The sequence below is a fragment of the Tigriopus californicus genome, chromosome 12 (assembly GCF_007210705.1).
Source record: "Tigriopus californicus strain San Diego chromosome 12, Tcal_SD_v2.1, whole genome shotgun sequence".
Classification (NCBI taxonomy): domain Eukaryota; kingdom Metazoa; phylum Arthropoda; class Copepoda; order Harpacticoida; family Harpacticidae; genus Tigriopus; species Tigriopus californicus.
Genome location: NC_081451.1, coordinates 14,599,028 through 14,616,677, shown reverse-complemented (window position 1 = coordinate 14,616,677; position 17,650 = coordinate 14,599,028). Strand labels below are relative to the sequence as shown.

Genomic DNA, 17,650 nt, shown 5'->3' with positions numbered 1-17,650 from the left:
ACTCTGCTCTCCTCGAGCGCCAAAATGTGACTGTCCTCTGGTTAAATTTGCCGTACAACGTTGGTTTCCGCCTCTTCCTCATGGAGGCTAAACGGGTTGGTTCAGGGCCCCTGGTGCACGGTGGCGGCTTCCTCTGTAAAACTGTTGCACCTAAACGACATCTGACCGCAACAGGGATTTTCACATACCAGTGTCCAGGGTTGACCTCCTTTCGTCAGGCCAGTCACATTGGCCATCAAGGGGTTTCTCAGATTGCCAACCATGGATTATGTCTGCCTCTTCTGTAAGGTGGGGCAAGTGGGCCACATCTGACCACCACTGGGTCTGAACGGCAAAGGGTTGACTTTGGGCCGGAACTAGGCCCCAACGGGACATCCAGGAAGGGTTTGGTTGTCTTTTGTCGTCAGGGGGCCGACATTTTTGTAACATCAATTCTTGAGGATGAAATTGCTTATTCAGATTGTCTTCCCCCTCTGAAAATATTTCACGGGAATGTCGTTTCTGGTGACCAGAGATTTTCGCGATTAGATCCGATCAATTTCTGAGAATCGATTCCTCGAGAGTGTCTTTAAACCTCAAAGCTTTCCGAGACTTACGATGGATACCACTTCTCTGCGAGCATTGGGCTGGCATTTGGTCGACATCTGACCAACAAACGGACTACACGATGGGAAATCCAACAACTTTATGAAAAAATTGTCAGCTGGTCGCAAGAACATAAGCAATGTCTTATGCCTGTGTCTTCCTTTGCAGTGGACATGTATGTTGCTTCCTTGGCGGAACACGAAAAAGGAGTTGCTTGTGCAAATATGGCATTAGCAGCCATTGCCGAAAAACACGTTGGACTCAATTTGAGCAATCCAGGCCTTGACCCGGGGGTGCGAATGTCCATGCAAGGATATCGGCGAAGTTTGGGAAGGCCAGCCACACAAGCCAAAGGTTTGACAAAAGAATTATTGCAAGGGTTCATCCACCAAGCAATCGGCCTTGATATCGATTCCAATGGACGAAAAAGAGCCACACTAGTAATGTGGAGGGAAGCATGGAGAGAACCAACTTGTCTCCTCACGTTGGCTCGATTTGCAGACCTGCAACACGTTATGAGGCGGGACATCTCCGTTGACCATCTAAGACAAGTTATCGCCATTCAGTTTTAGTCAAGGAAGAATGATCAATTGCATGTAGGACATTGGGCGATCATGCATGGAACATCGTCAAGGTATTGCCCGATCAGGCTGACATCCTCCTACTTGGCCATGTTACCAAAAGATCCCAACGCGTTTATGCTTCCAGACATGAGGCCAAACAAAAGCCATACAAAGGCGACTTATGCAGCGTGTCGTCGACAACAGAAGTGGATCATGCAAAGGATCCGGACAGACCCCAGCCCGTACGGTCTACATAGCTCCAGTGTTAGGGGAACTACCTACTGGAAGGGAGCGCGAATTTCTGAAAGCGATATTGGTAGTTTGGGAGGTTGGGCACCAGGGAGCTCTCAACCGGGTCGCTATTCAAGGTCTGATGTCGAAAAATGGAAGCAAGCTGCATCTGCTTTGAGAATATAACTGACTTGACATACCCGTTTCCAGAGCGAAAAATAACTTGTCCCTTGGGAGACTTCAGACACTTGCTGCATATTCTAAATTCATGCCATTAAAATAGTTTAGCTAGATTAGAACCATAGACAAGACGACGACTAGTAATGACGGAAGTAAACTTCCTTTTCATCATCATGAAAGACAAAGTTTATTTATAGTCATTACTAGGAGGAGGTACATGCCAGTCGAGGTTGCATTGATACTGATGGTCTATTCCGAAGTGCACGTTCAACCATTGCAATTTCCGGTCGTCATTAGCGTAAGAGAAGCTATCGAGGATAGTTGTGTGAGAACCTCCACCACACTCACCCACCCGTTCTCATTCTCTTACTCAGTTTGTCTACATCTTATTTTTACCATCAAGATTCTCGCACACTTCAAGACACTAACTGCATATTCTAAATTCAAGCCATTAAAATAGTTTAGCTAGATTAGACCCATAGACAAGACGACGACTAGTAACGACTTAAGTAAACTTCCTTTTCATCATCATGAAATACATTTTTTTAACATTTTGATAAAAACCGTTCCGGGAGCAATCATTCATCCTGTACATCATTTATCCATATCATATTAGGATGATGTACTCGATTGTGGACGGAACACAAGTTGAGGTTAAGCTAAACGGGTGATACAACATGGACGAACAAAGAAATTTGACTTGGATGAATAAAAATTACGAGTGAGAGGTATTCGTGCAAACTTCCAAACTATATTTGATGTCATTGGTTGCCAAGAACCATCCAAGCACTCCTTGATAGTGAATGAAAGCTCTGATTTCACCCCCCCTCCCCCCCAAACTCTGTACACTGCGTTCTTCCTGTCAGGTATGATCTGATAAGTGATGTCACGTTATGAGACATACTGTATGTGATCAGCTTTGCAATGAGCAGGTCCACGTCCAAGGTGGCATTTGTCCTTTTCTTTCTTTTCATGTTCGGGTAGTACTCCTCGTTTCTTTGCTTCTGGTATTTCTCCTTCCCTGATCATTTCATTTGTCATATGTGTTAATGGAACGGCCAAGATCTCGGGCGCCAGTTTGAGAGCAAGTGGTGCCTTTACCAAAAATCCGGGCAATTCGACTTTTTCATGTTATGTATTGCCTTGATGATATCCACCCCTTTTACAGCTTTGAATGCGAAGTGCTGTTTGGCAGTCGGAGCCGTGCAGCTCTAGTTCGAGCTCCCAAGAGGGGATCTATGAGTGGAGACACCAATGCCCTTTTGAATCTTTTCAACCATTGTGAGAAAGAATCTGTTGAAATTTTCTGCGGTTTTGCTGATGTCGAACACCCGTCCATTGAATTTGATTGTGTTTGTCGTTATTTTCCCACTCCCTGTGATTTCCTTGACAACTTTCCAGACCATGTGTGGACTTTTTTATCCTTTTTCTGACGTTACAAATACTTTTATTTTGAGCCTGACGATTGCATTGCTTTCGAAGGTTCTTTAGCTTCCCTTTCTTATTCTTGATTCTGGCATTGTTTCTGAGATTTTTCGTTACGCAAGTTCTCCCCACGGTTGCTTTGACAGATCAAACCTTAAACTGTTACAATTGATCTTCCCATAACCTCACCGTATAATCTGGTCTTTGTCGTGCTTGGCTGTGAATGTTTTCATAGTGCGCAAGATTGCGTTGTGAAGTCCTGTCCGGTTTGAAAGCGTCCAGTCGAGATTTGAGTGAACGTCTCTATCTCATATTTTGCGAAATAATGTTTTACCGAGTTGTGTACAGTTTATATCATGCCACAGGAGTCCATTCTTTCGTTGAAGGTCTTAGCTAATTGACTTAGCTAATTAGTCTGTTAGTCATGTTCGGTCCAAATTGAAGTCAAGTCACCGGCTAGTAGAAATTGTCCACCTGTAATGCTTTCGACCTTTCTAATGAGGCCAAAAATTGCTTCTGTTTGTGTTTTACTTCATTTTCGCTATATTTTCGCAACAGTTATTTTTCGTTCTCCTTTTTCTTCTAGACAAAACCAAACCTCTTGGGCGGAGAGTTTCGACACGAAATTGAGTCACGTTCTGAAAAATTCCGCTTCGCACAAGAGACCAAGTTCGCTTGTTTCCCTTGATGAGTGTAAGTCTGAAAATTTTGAAGCGTAAACTGCCTGTCTATTTCCTGAAGAAAGACAACGTCAGCCTTGAGCTCTTGGATAAGATGATCTTATTTTTGTTGCTGTATAAGCCACGACAAATATTCCATGAGAGAAACCGATTCCCATGATTTTCTTGCCCTCCAATGTTGCAGTAGCTAGTCATGTTTATTGTACCTCCTCAGTCGTCTATTGCAGGACAGGACTTTCTTTGCCAATCACGAAGTACCGTCGCCCGTTTTTTGACTTGGCACGTGCTTCCTCCCATTTCTTGTACAAATTATCCGTCTGCTCTTTGGTCATGTCGGAATCGAATCTGTATTTCGTCTAGTTCTCGATCCAGAATTTTTCTTATTCTGTTCTCGAAGGGCTCTATTTTGATCTCAGCGCTTGTTCTCGGAGATCTTGTGAGAAAATCCTGACCAACAGAGGCCGAAAGTTCCTCCTTCCCACCGCGAAGATGGAACTTTTGAAGGTGTCCGGCAATCCTGCTCTCTTGGCCACCTTCAGGATCTCCCCCTCCTCATAGGCCTTTCGCTTGTTGGGGTCTTCTTCCTTCAGCTCTTTGATGCCTCTGAACACTGTTGTATACGCTTCTTGACTGACTTGTATTTGACTAGTACACATTTATATACATGACTAGAATTAACATTCACATTGCTCATCACCGGGATATCACACCGCCCTCACACAGGGGGTGGGGGAGTCATCCGGGGTCACGAGACCATCCCAGGGTCACGAGGCCCTCCGGGCGGATCACGGTGCCAACCGGGTCACGAGACGTCTGGGTCACGGGTCTTTGGCCATTGCCTCCATGCTCAATCCCCTCCACGGGGAGAGCTACAAATCATGCTCTAATCTCCCCTCTACGGGGAGAGCCACTCATCATGCTCAATCCCCTGCACGGGGAGAGCTACACATCAGGAGGCCACAGCCGGACGGACTATCGACCGCGCCATGTTGTATACGCTTCGTGACTGACTTGTATTTGACTAGTGCACATTTATATACATGATTAGAATTAACATTCACATGGAAAGAGTATGAGCAACATGCTAATCACCGGGAGATCACAAACACTAGGTTCTGTTTTCTGTCTTGCATCTCTGCCACACACCATATCACATTGCCGGGGATGACATTTAGATTTTCCCTCAATTTTTCTGCAAAAGTTTTGCTCTCACAGTGAACCTTAACGGTCTCCTCCATGTCTTTCTTGACCTGCCTCTGGTTCTTGTCCACAGTCTGCTCCACTGACACCACTCTCTCCTTCAAGTTGTTGTTCTCCAGTTTCATTTGTTCCATCTCCTTTTCAATTGCTTGAACCTCGCCAATCAGGTCCTCGACTGACATATTACCGATTTTTTGTCCACTTGAAGCAATATCTTCTTTACTGTTCTCAGAATGATTTTTTGGGACAAGTGATGGAACACTCTAATTGGCCCCTCTGACACGTCTTTTGCGCTACTTCTAGTAGCTTTTTTCATCTCACTTCAAATTGACACGTCAGGTGCGCAGAAAACTCAGTGATTTTTTTCTCCAAGTAACTGGAGAGAACTTTCGGACACGTCTTTTCACTCCGTGCTCTTGAAAGAAAAGGGTACAACCAAGCACTTGTTCTAAAATCTACTTAAGTTAAATTCGGACAACTCGAACAAGGCTGTTTCGTGTAGCATTCCGCAGAATTACATTTTCGTAGAAAAGTGCTAAATTTCAGCTTGGATTTTAGAATTGTGAAGGAATATATTTTTCTATTTACACCAGACGTAAAACTGATAAACTTATTTCATGCAAGAGGAGGGTTTGTTCTTTCCAGTCTTACTCACGCAAAAAACTGGAAAGAAGAAAAACAAAGACGACTTCAAAAAGCTCCATTTTAAAAACATTTGCAATTTTTAACGGGTTATGAAAATAAAAGATATCATTTGAAAAAGATTGAAGGACAAAGACAAATTTACTTGAAAAATGTTTGAAGCTGTCTTAACGCATAAAATTACTAATCAGAGGACCTCGGACAAAAAAAAATCCGAAAACGCAAAAATAAGTTATAAAAAAGTAAAAGAAAGGTTTTTTGGCTCAATAATTCAAGTATAGTTGAAGTTTTCAAGGTTAGATTTGCTTGATTATTGCTTTTCGTTGGGTAGTCAAACTGACAGTCTTTTTCTTCTTCAGAACAGGCTGCTTCAGGTAAAAAGGACAGACTTTTCTCTACAGCTGTCGCTTCCTGCTCTACTTCAAGAGAAGGTACTGTTTCACTTTCTACATTGGCCAAATCAGTCGACTTATCAACCACTGGGTGAGCCTGTTTCAAGCAGCACCCTGGTCTGATTGACCCAGATAGCCAAAGCCTCTATGATAAAGGGCTTATTGACTACGGAAGGATCCTTCCTTGCGAAGACAAAAGCCAAACATTGTTTTGCCTCTTTACTGACTTTTCCAAAGATAGCTTCCATCATGAATGTTGAGGAACAGAAATAAACTCAACGAACTGATCCAACACAAAATGAAATCAAAACACAAAGGAACAATAATTTCTAACTATCAAGGACCTGTACAGTCAGACTAAAGCACCACAACCTCTACACTTATTAATTTGGAACTAGAAATATTACAAATCAAGATCAGAGAGAAACTGCCAAATCTAAACATAAAGTGAGCACTAAACTTAATAGGTTTTCAAGCAATTACATCTTACCAAATAGCTGAAAAAACAAACAAAACTGAATGAAAAAATGGCAATTCCCATTTATTCAACCACTCACCCACACCACAAACACCATGTACACAACACGTGCACAGCAACCAAGGAGCAACAAAGGAAGTCACACCTGGGGGCCAAATTCCTGGGATATAAACCCAGCAGCAAACGGAAGTTTGTCTCAGTGAGCTCCAAAACATGAATGAACATTGATGACGGATATGGACAAATAACTTCAACATTGAATTAACGGTTAAACGATGTACATAAATTGGGCCAATCACAATCAATGAGAGATGACTAAGCAAGATGGGGGAACAGTAGAAAAAATTACTGTCAAAGTACAGCGTTTATGTATTGTGCAATTTCTGGTGGTTCACTTTCGTGAGCATAGGGTTCCACCTTGAGACTCGATTTCATGAGTCCAAAATGGTCAAAGCTGAAGCCAGAAATGGAGTTAAAACCTCAATGCACTGATTGTGAGCGATAAATTGAGACAATTTCAAATTTCATCCAGAACCAAAAGAATTGGAAGTACAGAACCCAGTTACTTTTTCAATGAAAGGTTTCAGATATTCTAATAGAAATATGCCGTCGAATACAACATATTGAGCAGTAAATAAAAATGGAACAAGAAAGGATCATTCAACTTTGTCGCGTGAGACATGGCCCACCAAATATTGTCCGCTTGGTCAAGTACCCCAGGGCAACTGGTTACAGGGTCTTGATGGCCTTTAAAGAATCTGACAAGTCTACCCGGTCAGAGTACAAGACTAGAAGGCCCAAAATTTGAACTCCATGATTCGTTGCTGGACTAAAAAGATCAATTACCGCAAACCCAACCACGTCCATCACCACCCTGGCAAACAACCACAATGTGAGCAATGGGACCATTAGAAAGGCCATCAAAGATGGCCTGGGCTTCCTCTCCAGAGTCTGTCCTATGAAGCATTTCCTCACAGAGAGGTGTAAGCTACTTCGTGTTGAGAGAGGGAAGAAAATCTTGTCATCATTGAGGTCAACCGGAGGGCACATCCAGTTTTTCATTTATGAGAAAATTTTCACAGTTGACCAAGCCTACTAACGCACAAATGACCGATACATCTGTGCTGATCCTAATGATGTCCCTGCCGTCATGACCAGCAAAAATCCGTCAAGCATTATGGCGCTGGGGGTTGTCAGCTCATGCCAGGCCACAGGCCACGACATGTCACCACTCTTCTTTGGTGTAAAGCAAAAGGTGACAAAGGAGGTGTACCTTGATGTGATGGCAAATGTAGCCAGTCAAACCCTGGATGGACGAGGTGACAGATGGTAGGTCCTACACATTTCAACAAGGTGGTGCCCCTGGCCTCACTTCCAAGATGGAGGTAAGATGGTTGAGGGAGATTATTCTTTACTTTTGGACCTCTGAGTATTGGCCTCCAAACAGCCCCGATCTCAATCCTTGTGATTTTTATTTATGGGGAGCACTTCAAAGAACGGCATGTGCCTCTCCTTATGCAAATATATTCTCTCCAAAGTCTTCCATAACCAAAGTGATGGGCTAATTAAACCCCTCAGAGGTCGGTCGGGCCTGCAAGGCATTCATGTGCCGGGTTAAACATGTGGTTGACAATGAAGGAGAACATTGTGAGTAAAAGTTGACTGCTATGCACCAAACAATTATGCAAAATGCAAATTGATCTCCACTTGCACTCGTTTAGATTTTGGATGAAGTTCAAAACTGTCTCAATTTATCGCTCTAATCCTGTACAAATTCAAAATGTAGCTTTCTTTCAGAGAACAAATCATTATGCCGTGGAATTGATCAATTGAAATCAATGATCTAATTCGTATCCGTGCAGAAGATAAAATGACACATAAAGGTAAGATGAATCTGGATCAAGTGCCAGAGTATTCCAAGTAGGGTTTTTCTCTTTCAAATCCATTCTTCTCAATGTCCTTGCTTCTTGGTTATTACTTGTATAGATAGATATGATAAACAAAGAGTCTCGAAGATGATATATGAATCCATATCTAATCGGTTCTGAGGTATCAAACAATGGTTTTGCTTCCCACTTTGGCTTGGACAAAGACATGTCCAAAACATAGGCAGAGCGCTGGATCTCTGGGATTGGAGATTTAGACCATCCACCAATACATAGAATTGAAGTTACATTTAACAAACCACACGCCATATCATCCGCCGATTTCTGCAAGCTATCTAAATCGTTCCAGGTCATGGTGCGGACGTCCAAGATCTTTACTGAATTGGTTGTGGTTCCCCCACTATATCCTCCAACTACTACCAACGAGGTCTCATTGAGAACGACTGACGCATGGCCTCGCCGCACAGGCGATAGGGTAGGGCCCAAGATCCATTGATTGGTGGCCAAGTCAAAAATCTCCACGACTCCATGGTGCCAATCCCTATTGGCTTGTTTACCCCCGATGACGATTGGTGAGTTACCCAAAAGGCTCATAGACCCTTGAATATGGGTTTTGCTCAAAGACGGGAAGGTGTTCCATTGGTTGGTTCCTAAGAAATTTGAATGGCGATTAAAATATCATCCATACTGAGCCTCACAACACGAAATAGTCCAAAAGGTAACCTAGCAATATAATTGAGTGCGTATTTATTTGAGAGTTTGTCAACGGCGGGGTTGATTACTTCGACAATTGTCAAAAATAACCAACAAGGAGAAACTTTCTTGAGGGCAAACACTAGGGAAGGAGAACTAGGTTCATGCAAAAACGATATGAAATTATGGTTGCAATTTTGAAGGCAAAAACGAAATATTTCAATTTACCTATGCCTGTCCTTATCTTATAGGTATATAGTATAGATATATAGTATACAGGGTGGATTTTAAAAGGTGTTATGCTTTCCAAAACCAAATTTGCTTAAGCGAAAACTCCCAAATATGCAAAGAAATATACATGAAAATCCTTGATATGCAACATATGCGAATAAATCTGCTTTGTGCCATAAAGTGGATAACGCATATTTTGGCCGCCTTTATTTATCACGTTGTTCTCCAGGCGAGTTCTTAGTCACGCCGATGAAATCCATGCATGTAAATGGGATGAAACGAGACTAAGTTCACATGAAAGGGCAATGTTTGAAGATTCTAAAAATATTGTATTGTAATGTAAAGACCACCCAAATCATCAAATCTGATGTGTATAGGGTATTGGTTAGGCAGAAGGTTGCGACGGAGAATAATGGCTATGAAATTGCTTCATGGACCATTTGGGAGAGATATTCTCCTTTTAAATTACAGAACAATATTTGAATTTCTCGCCGACTAGGCTCAAAAGAACTTCGCTTCCAAAGTCAGATATGTTACCGAATATCAGCTCAATTCCGGTGACACCCTCTCCGTGCTCCCCTCTTAAGACGGCTTTACACTAGGATGGAAAACCAAGATTGAATCCGGTTTGAGGATTGAAGTATCAGTACATAGTGCTGGGGAGATTTTTCGCAATATAATCGTTTTTTGATTAATTTTGTTGATTTGAATGCACTGAAAGAGTGGAACCCTTTGCTGGACTCAAGTCTTTTGCCGGACTCACCCCAACACTAGTCCTGACCTTTGACTGATGACTGTTTGTGCTGCTCGCTGAGACCAAACGGACCATCTTTGAGGCTGGTTCCAGAATGGCATTGTTTGGATGAGGTATTAAGGATAGACCATGACAACTACCCCAGATTCTGGAACGACCTAAATTGGTATTTTTTATAAGCAAGATGGTTGTTATAGGTTCTGTTGACCACGGATTGACCTCGCATATCTTCCCCTCAACCTCACCAACAGATTGGCAAGTATTGTTTTGAGTTCCCTCCAGTGCCACAACCGCGCGATGATGAGCCTCTTCCATTATAAGACCTCTTCTTGCAGAACCACCCAATATGTCCATGTCGGCCTCACTCAAAATACCTCATATGTCTTGCCGGGTGTTTCAATCCCTCGCACTTGGAACACGTGACTCTTGGACCTGTGGGGGTTAGCTGTTTTCTAGCTGACCAACATTCCCCGGCATTCTGTTCTCAGCTCTCGTCTTTTCTACTCGCCACATTGGTGACCCCTAATTCAAATACTTTTAAAGATGGCGAGCAACGATTCAAAACCATCATCGTCCTCAGGGTTGTCTTTGACCGTGGCCGTCAAGCTTCCCGCCTTTTGGAGTCATGAGCCAACAAAATGGTTTCTCTTGTCCGAGGCCCAATTCCGTCTTCGGGGCATTTCTTTCGTCTTCCTCCACCAAGTTTGACCATGTCATATCAACATTGGGGAGGGACATCATTTTGAGGATCCCAAGTTCGGTGCTTTTTTCGAAGCCGGATGACCCGGATCCCTACACGACCTTGAAGTCCGAATTATTCAAGGAGTTTGCCGTCAAGCCACACCAATGAGTGTTGTCATTTTTGGACTTGATACCAGACTCCATCTCTATGGCTCAGTTGTATGCTCAGGCCATGTCACTTCTGGATGGCGTGGACGACGTCAAAGAATACCTGGTCAAGGACAAGCTTCATCACGCGTTTCCCAGCCAATTGCGAGTTTCGCTTGCCACTCATCTGGATGATCCGTTGAACCGTTTCTACGAGCATGTGCTGAACTTGGCCTCGTCGTCCTCGTCCGCTGGTATCGTCAGTGACCAAGCATCGGCCTCCGTTCTTGTGCCATCTGCATCGCAAGTATGGAAAGAAGGCATATCGTTACCTGGATCCGTCCAAGTGTACCGGCCCACCCATTGATCCCCGTAAAGACCGTTCAAAAAACTAGTTGGAGGCTGTCGTCCTGTTTTGGATGCAATATCGAAGACCCGTTTTCTCGTGGATTCTGGAGCGTCTATTTCTTTAATCCCGTGGGGAAGTATCTTGTCGTTGATGGTTGGTCCTCCTGATTTATCGAGCAATCTTGTCACGGCTAGTGGCACCAGCATAGTCTCGAACGGTCTTTTACATCGCCGGATTTACATTGGTCTTGGAGCCCCTTTTGATTGGAATTTCACCATTGCCGATGTGTCCATGCCAATTCTTGGCGCTGATTTCTTATGACGTCATTATTTGCTGGTCGACATGCGAAAATAACGTTTCGTGACTGCCCCCTACCTCGCATCTGTTATCATGGCGGATGTTCCTTTGGATCAACGGGATTTGGCGGGGATTCATCATGTCGAGTGTGTCAGCAATTGTCCCTACCTTAGACGGCTTGGACTTTATCCGTCGCTTTTGAAACCCTCGTTTTCGTCGTCGGTCGTGAGTCACAATGTCCGCCATTTTATTGAAACTACGGGCCCCCGTGTTTCTCCCATCCTCGGTGACTCTCAGCAGTGAAATATGACATTGCTAAAGCCGAATTTGAGGAGCTTTTGGAATTGGGTATTATACAGGCTTCGTCTTCCAACCGTGCTTCCCCACTTCACATGGTTCCCAAAAGTAATGGTTTGTGGAGGGCTTGTGGGGATTGTAGGCTACTAAACGACTGCACAATTCCTGATTGATATCCATTACCTCACATTCATGGTTTTTTTTCACGTTTGGCTGGTTCATCTATATTTTCAAAGATTGATCTGGTTAAAGCTTATCATCAGATTCCCATGGCAGAGGAGGATCAGCACAAGACTGCGATTAAAACTCCGTTTGGTCTCTTTGAGTGTTTGCGAATGCCTTTGGTTTTGAGGAACTCTGGGCAAACGTTCCAGTGCTTCATTGACGAAGTCACTCGAGGATTGAGTGGAGTGGACGACATTCTTGTGGCATCATCTTCTCCCTCGGAGCATCGCCTTCATCTCAAAGCACTGTGCCGTTGCTTGGAGTCATATGGTTTAATCATCAGCAAAGAAAAATGTCTTTTTGGGGAACCCGAGCTTTCGTTCCTGGGCCACAAAATCTCAGCACTAGACATTGAACCCCTCCCAGTTCGTGTTGAGGACGTGGTGGCGTATCCACCCCCACGGGATGCTTTATCATTGCAAAAGTTACTCGGCCTTATTAATTACTACCACATATTTATTCCGCACTGCTCGCACCTTGTTCATCCCTTTTGGGATCTCCTGAAGCCCAAAGCACCCTTTGAGTGGACCTCTCTGCATCAGGAGGCTTTTGAAAGTCTCAAGTCTGCTCTATCTTAGCGAGCTTTCTTAGCATTCCCTCGGTCTGATTTGCAATTGGCAGTGACATCAGATGCTTCGGATTTGGGGTTGGGCGCTGCCTTGGAGCAGGACAATGATACCGGTTGGGAGCCTTTAGCCTTTTTCTCCCGTGTTTTGACCAAGGCGGAGCCTAATTGTAATGAATTTGACCGCGAGCTTTTGGGAGAGAAAGAAGCCATATTGCATTTCCGGCACTTCATCCAAGGCTCTCCTTTCATTGTGTTTGCTGATCACCGGCCCTTGATTACGGCCATTCATGCCAAGGGTCTTTTGTGGAATGATCGCCAATCTCGTCATTTTTCAATCATTGCCGAATATACCACGGATCTCCGCCATATTGAGGGCAAAAATAATTGTGTGACAGACGCGTTGTCACGAACTAATTCTCTGACTGCATATCATATTGATTGGAATTCTTTCCGTGTTTCCCAAACTGAAGACTCCTACATCAAAGCCTTGCCCGGGGCTGTCACCGGAATCCAATGCGAATTGATAGGATTTGACAATGTGCCTATTTTGTGTGATGTTTCTAACGGCACGCCCCACCCAGTGGTCCCCCACTCGTGGGTTTCGGCAATCATTTCTGTTTTTTATGAGCTCAGTCATGGAGGCATTCAGCAAACCACTCGCGCAGTTCAAACAGATTTTGTGTGGTACAGCATGAAGAAGGACATTCGCCATTTCGTTAAGTCGTGCAAGCCTTGTCAGAGATCCAAGGTGCAACGCCATAATTGCCATCCTGTTCGGGATTTCGATCCTCCTTCCAGGCGATTTGGACACCTTCACGTGGACATTGTTGGACCGTTACCCCAATCCAAGGGTTACCGATATTTGTTCACCAGGGTTGATAGGTGGACTCGTTGGCCTGAAGTTGTCCCCATGGGTTCCATGACAAGTGCGGATTGTGCTAGAGCATTATTGCACGGTTTGATATCTCGTTTTGGGGTACCAGAGATCATTACCACTGACCAAGGCAGACAATTTGGACTGGCTCTTTGTCAGGAACTTGGCCGTTTTCTGGGTTTTTGCTCTACTCAAACAACATCTTACCATCCTCAAGCTAATGGCCTGGTAGAGCGTTTTCACCAATCAATGAAGGCTCCATTAATGACGTAACTCACAAGAGCCGAAGATTGGAATAAGGAGCTTCCACTTGTCCTTTTTGTTCGGCATACAAGCTGAATTTAGGTCATTCCGCAGCACAGGCTACTTTTGGTGAATCTTTGCGAATTCCTGGCCGGTTCTTTAGCACGAGCCCCGTTCCTCCAAAGGCTGGAACATTTGTGTGCAACATCCGATCTCAGTTGGAAAGTTCTCCTTTTGTCAATCCAAAGCGTCATCGTTCATCATTGCCCTACTCATCATCATCACTCTCCAAATCTGAATTCGTTTTTGTTCGTTCAAACGTTGTTTCTCCTCTTTCTCCTCCGTATGCAGGGCCTTTTAAAGTTGTTGAGCGGCAATCCATTATTTTGTTTTGGACGTGAATGGTAAAATTGACACGGTATCTGTAGATCAACTCAAGGCCGTTTTTTGCTCTTTGGATATCCTTCCTGGAATCTGCAAACCCTCTATGTCGCAACACGGCCGCCTGATATTGCCCAATAATTGAAGGGTTAATTTATTTCATTTGGGCATTGTGTTTTCTCGTATACTTTATGTAATAAACTCCCAAGGGGGATGTATTGTGGGGGTTAGCTGTTTTCTAGCTGACCAACATTCCCCGCCATTCTGTTCTCAGCTCTCATCTCGTCTACTCGCCACAGACCCACCGAGACGATGTTGAGAACCTCATTCGCGGTCTTGATGGCGTGGATTGTTCTGGTCACAGCTTTGACATTCCTTGCGATTTCAATCGCTTTTGCTGCTTTGATGATGTACGACAAAGTTGGTTTCTTCAATTTTAATGGTTCAATCATCATGTCTGGATGCACGCAGCTCATTTTTTTGTATTTGTATTTTTTGTCCTTCAACTTTTTTTTGATAGGCAGTGTTGTGTCCGTATCAGTTTTGGTTCTCCGTCTGCAGGCAGGGTGAGCGTCTTAAAGTTTCCTTGAGAAAGGTCGGGAGGAAAATCGAACTGGGGACTTTTCTCATGCAAGGAAACTGCGCTAACCACTACACCACATTTACTCCCCTAAGCACATTAGGATTGCCTTGAACGTACCTTCTTCAGCAGTTATTTGGGACAATTTGGCTTCATCGCCGACATTCCGCAAGTCAGTCATGGCGTCGCTCAAAAAGAAGGAAAGCATGGCCCTGCTCTCGGTCAGCAATAGCCAACACGGAGTAGCTTTGCCATGGCCTCCGGCCGATAAGTACAACATCCCACTTTGAAGAAAAACCTTCCCTTCAGAAAAAATCTTTTGAGGTCTGAACAATTTTCGGTTACTGGATCAACATCAACATTTTCCCCTCAAATATTTGAGGGCAGCAAATTAAACAATAAAGGAGCCAGAGAGTGAAGAGAGTTGGACTTCATTGTTCTTGCCATCCAGAATTCTCGAAGGCTTGACGTGATTTCATTTTGACAGTCAAGGCTCAAATTATATTTCTCCAGGGGTCAACTATTATGAAAGGTTGCGGAGAGTCAGCTGATGCGTAACACTCCCTATATATTTTTACCTGAAACAGGCTTATTTCCATACAAATGATATTTCAATTTTTTTCACATTCCTCGGTATATTTTGACTTTGGGCAAAGGCCCCTCAAAATATACATATTTTGTGACAAAATAGGACAATACAGCTGAGTGACAAATACACGATGCAATAAGAAACAACCCCTCAGGAATTGAAAGTTCAATAACCGCCGCCGGAAGTTCACATTTAAGGGAAGGAGATATGGCAACTGCAGTTTGTTAGGCCAAGGGAGGCCCCTAGTTTGATTTTCAATCATGAATTTATTTTGATTAGCATGTTGGTTGCACCTAAGTATACAGGACGTGCCCTTACTTTTGGTTTTTCTTTGTCCTTATATCCCCCATGTCTGGTTGGTTACTGTTGAACGTAAAGAAAAACTAAAAGTTGAAGACTTCTGACCTCTCTTCTTTTCATTTCACAAATATGTTCTAACTTACCCTTTGTCCAGAGCTGGCATTCTTTGGTAATTTCTTGACAAGCCAAAATATCAGTTCCAAATTGAATTTGTAAAGGGGTTTGACCGCTTGAACTTGTTGGGATGATAATGGGTGCAATCCCATCCACTGACGTAGGGATGATTTTTCTGTCACTTAGGCCAATCAGCGCCAGTTCTAAGCCAATAACAATTAAAACAGTTTCATACTTAAAACATTCCTGTTTCGGAGCTCGCTGAAAACAGACGCATTTCAGTATACTGCTGTTTTCATCTCCCAAGAATTTCGAACAGAGATGTGACTTCCTCTGTTGCTCCTTGGTTGCTGTGCACGTGTAGTGTTCATGGTGTTTGTATGTGGACGAATGAATGGGAATTGCCATTCTTTCACTCAACTGGGTTTGGTTTTTTACGGCTCTTTGATAAGACATAAATACTTTAAAACCTAATAAGATTATTGCTCGTTTATGTTTTTGTTTAGCTTTAGCGGTTTCTCCTTGGGTCGTATTGCAGTACATTTAGTTTGATTGTATTGGTCATTGATAGTCATAAATCATTGAGCACTAGTGTTTCAATGGTATTTTTTGTTAGATCAGTTTGTTGAGTTTATTTCTGTGTTTTTTTCCTAGATTATATATGGCTTTGATTCCTTGCTTTTCTCAGTCCCGTATTTCTTGTTTACTATCTCCATCTAAGATTTATATGTTTATTTTGATTTGCAGTAGTTTATTCCTATTTTGCTTCGTTGTCCTGCATCTCAAGTTTTCTTTAGTTTTCCCCTTTCTCTTGGTCTCTTGATTTTGTTGGTAATTGATAGCTCCTCTGCATTCATGATGGAAGCTATCTTTGGAAAAGTCAGTAAATAGAGGCTAGACAATGTTTGGACTTGGTCTTGGCAGGGAAGGATCATCTCGTAGTCAATAAGCCCTTCATTATTTAGGCTTTAGCTGTTTGGGTCAATGAAACCAGGGCTCTACTTGAAGAGCAGGCTCACCCAGTACTTGAGAAGTCGACTGATTTGACCAGTGTAGAGGTTGCAGAGGTGTATCAACTTATAGTAGAGTAGGATAAGATATCTTTAAAGAAAACAGCCTATCCAGTTTATCAAAAGCGGCCTCGTCCTGATGAAGGAAAAGACTGTCAGTTTGACCACCCTAAATGGTGTCAAAAACTTCTCACGTTTGGCCTTGAAAAGAACAAAGGGAAGAAGAGATGTTCGAAGGTAGATTTGTACAAGTGCCATCGTCAGTCCATGAGACTTAAGACGTGCTTTAATGAACGGTGTATCTCCGTCCACGTAAAGGGAACACAAAGGAAACAAAGGTTCAGACAAGGTCAGTCTCGTAGTTATAAAGCTGGCCCTATTCCTAAATCTAATGAGGGAGCTGAGATTGAAGTTTTCACTTGTTTCAAAGACCTTGGTGTTACTTTTCGGGATGATGGAAAATTCAATATTCACTTCAGCGAGAAAGTAACTAAAGCTGCTCAGATGGCAGGTTGGGCCTCACGCACCTTCAAGGCCAGGGATAGGTTAGCTATGGTCACCATCTAAAATTCCATCGTACAACCCCATCTGGACTATGTCTCATTGATTTGGAGCCGATGTCGTGTTGGCGAAGCAAACCAAATCGAGAGTATACTCCTGCGCTTCACCCGGCAAACATTGGAATGTCTAAACTCTCCTACTGGGATTGACTTCAGCATCTACGCCTGTACAGTGTGCAAAGAAGACACGAACGGTATGCCATACAACATGCTTTTAAATGTTTTCATGAGCTGTCCCACGGCATGGACATTAATTTCGTCCAACGAGACAATGAACGTGTTGCCTGTATCCAACCTCATTGAAACTACAACAAGAATGCGACTGCAAAATCAATCATGCGCCACTCATTTCTTGACTTGCCACTCCCTTTGTGTCATCTATGATGTAAAAAATCCTCTCACTAAATTCAAAGAGGACATGGATAACTTCCTCCAAAGCATTCCAGACCAACCTTCTATACCCGGGTATTATAAATCAGCAAATTCAAACTCAAT

General features: G+C 43.3%; 1 protein-coding gene across 2 annotated transcripts in view; it reads right to left on the bottom strand.

Moving 5' to 3' along the window:
- Positions 1-3,772: 3,772 nt before the first annotated feature.
- The window catches only part of LOC131891920 (uncharacterized), a 33,727-nt gene continuing 19,849 nt past the window's right edge, over positions 3,773-17,650 (bottom strand). The window contains exons 3-4 of one of the 2 annotated variants that reach the window (XM_059241611.1): positions 15,615-15,788; positions 3,773-8,912 (exon numbers count right to left, since the gene is read on the bottom strand). In XM_059241611.1, coding sequence (XP_059097594.1) covers positions 8,212-8,912; positions 15,615-15,788 — 875 coding nt within the window. In that variant the 3' untranslated portion in view covers positions 3,773-8,211. Of the gene's footprint in view, positions 8,913-15,434; positions 15,535-15,614; positions 15,789-17,650 lie in introns of those variants that run through there. The other variant, XM_059241612.1, reaches the window with a different exon arrangement.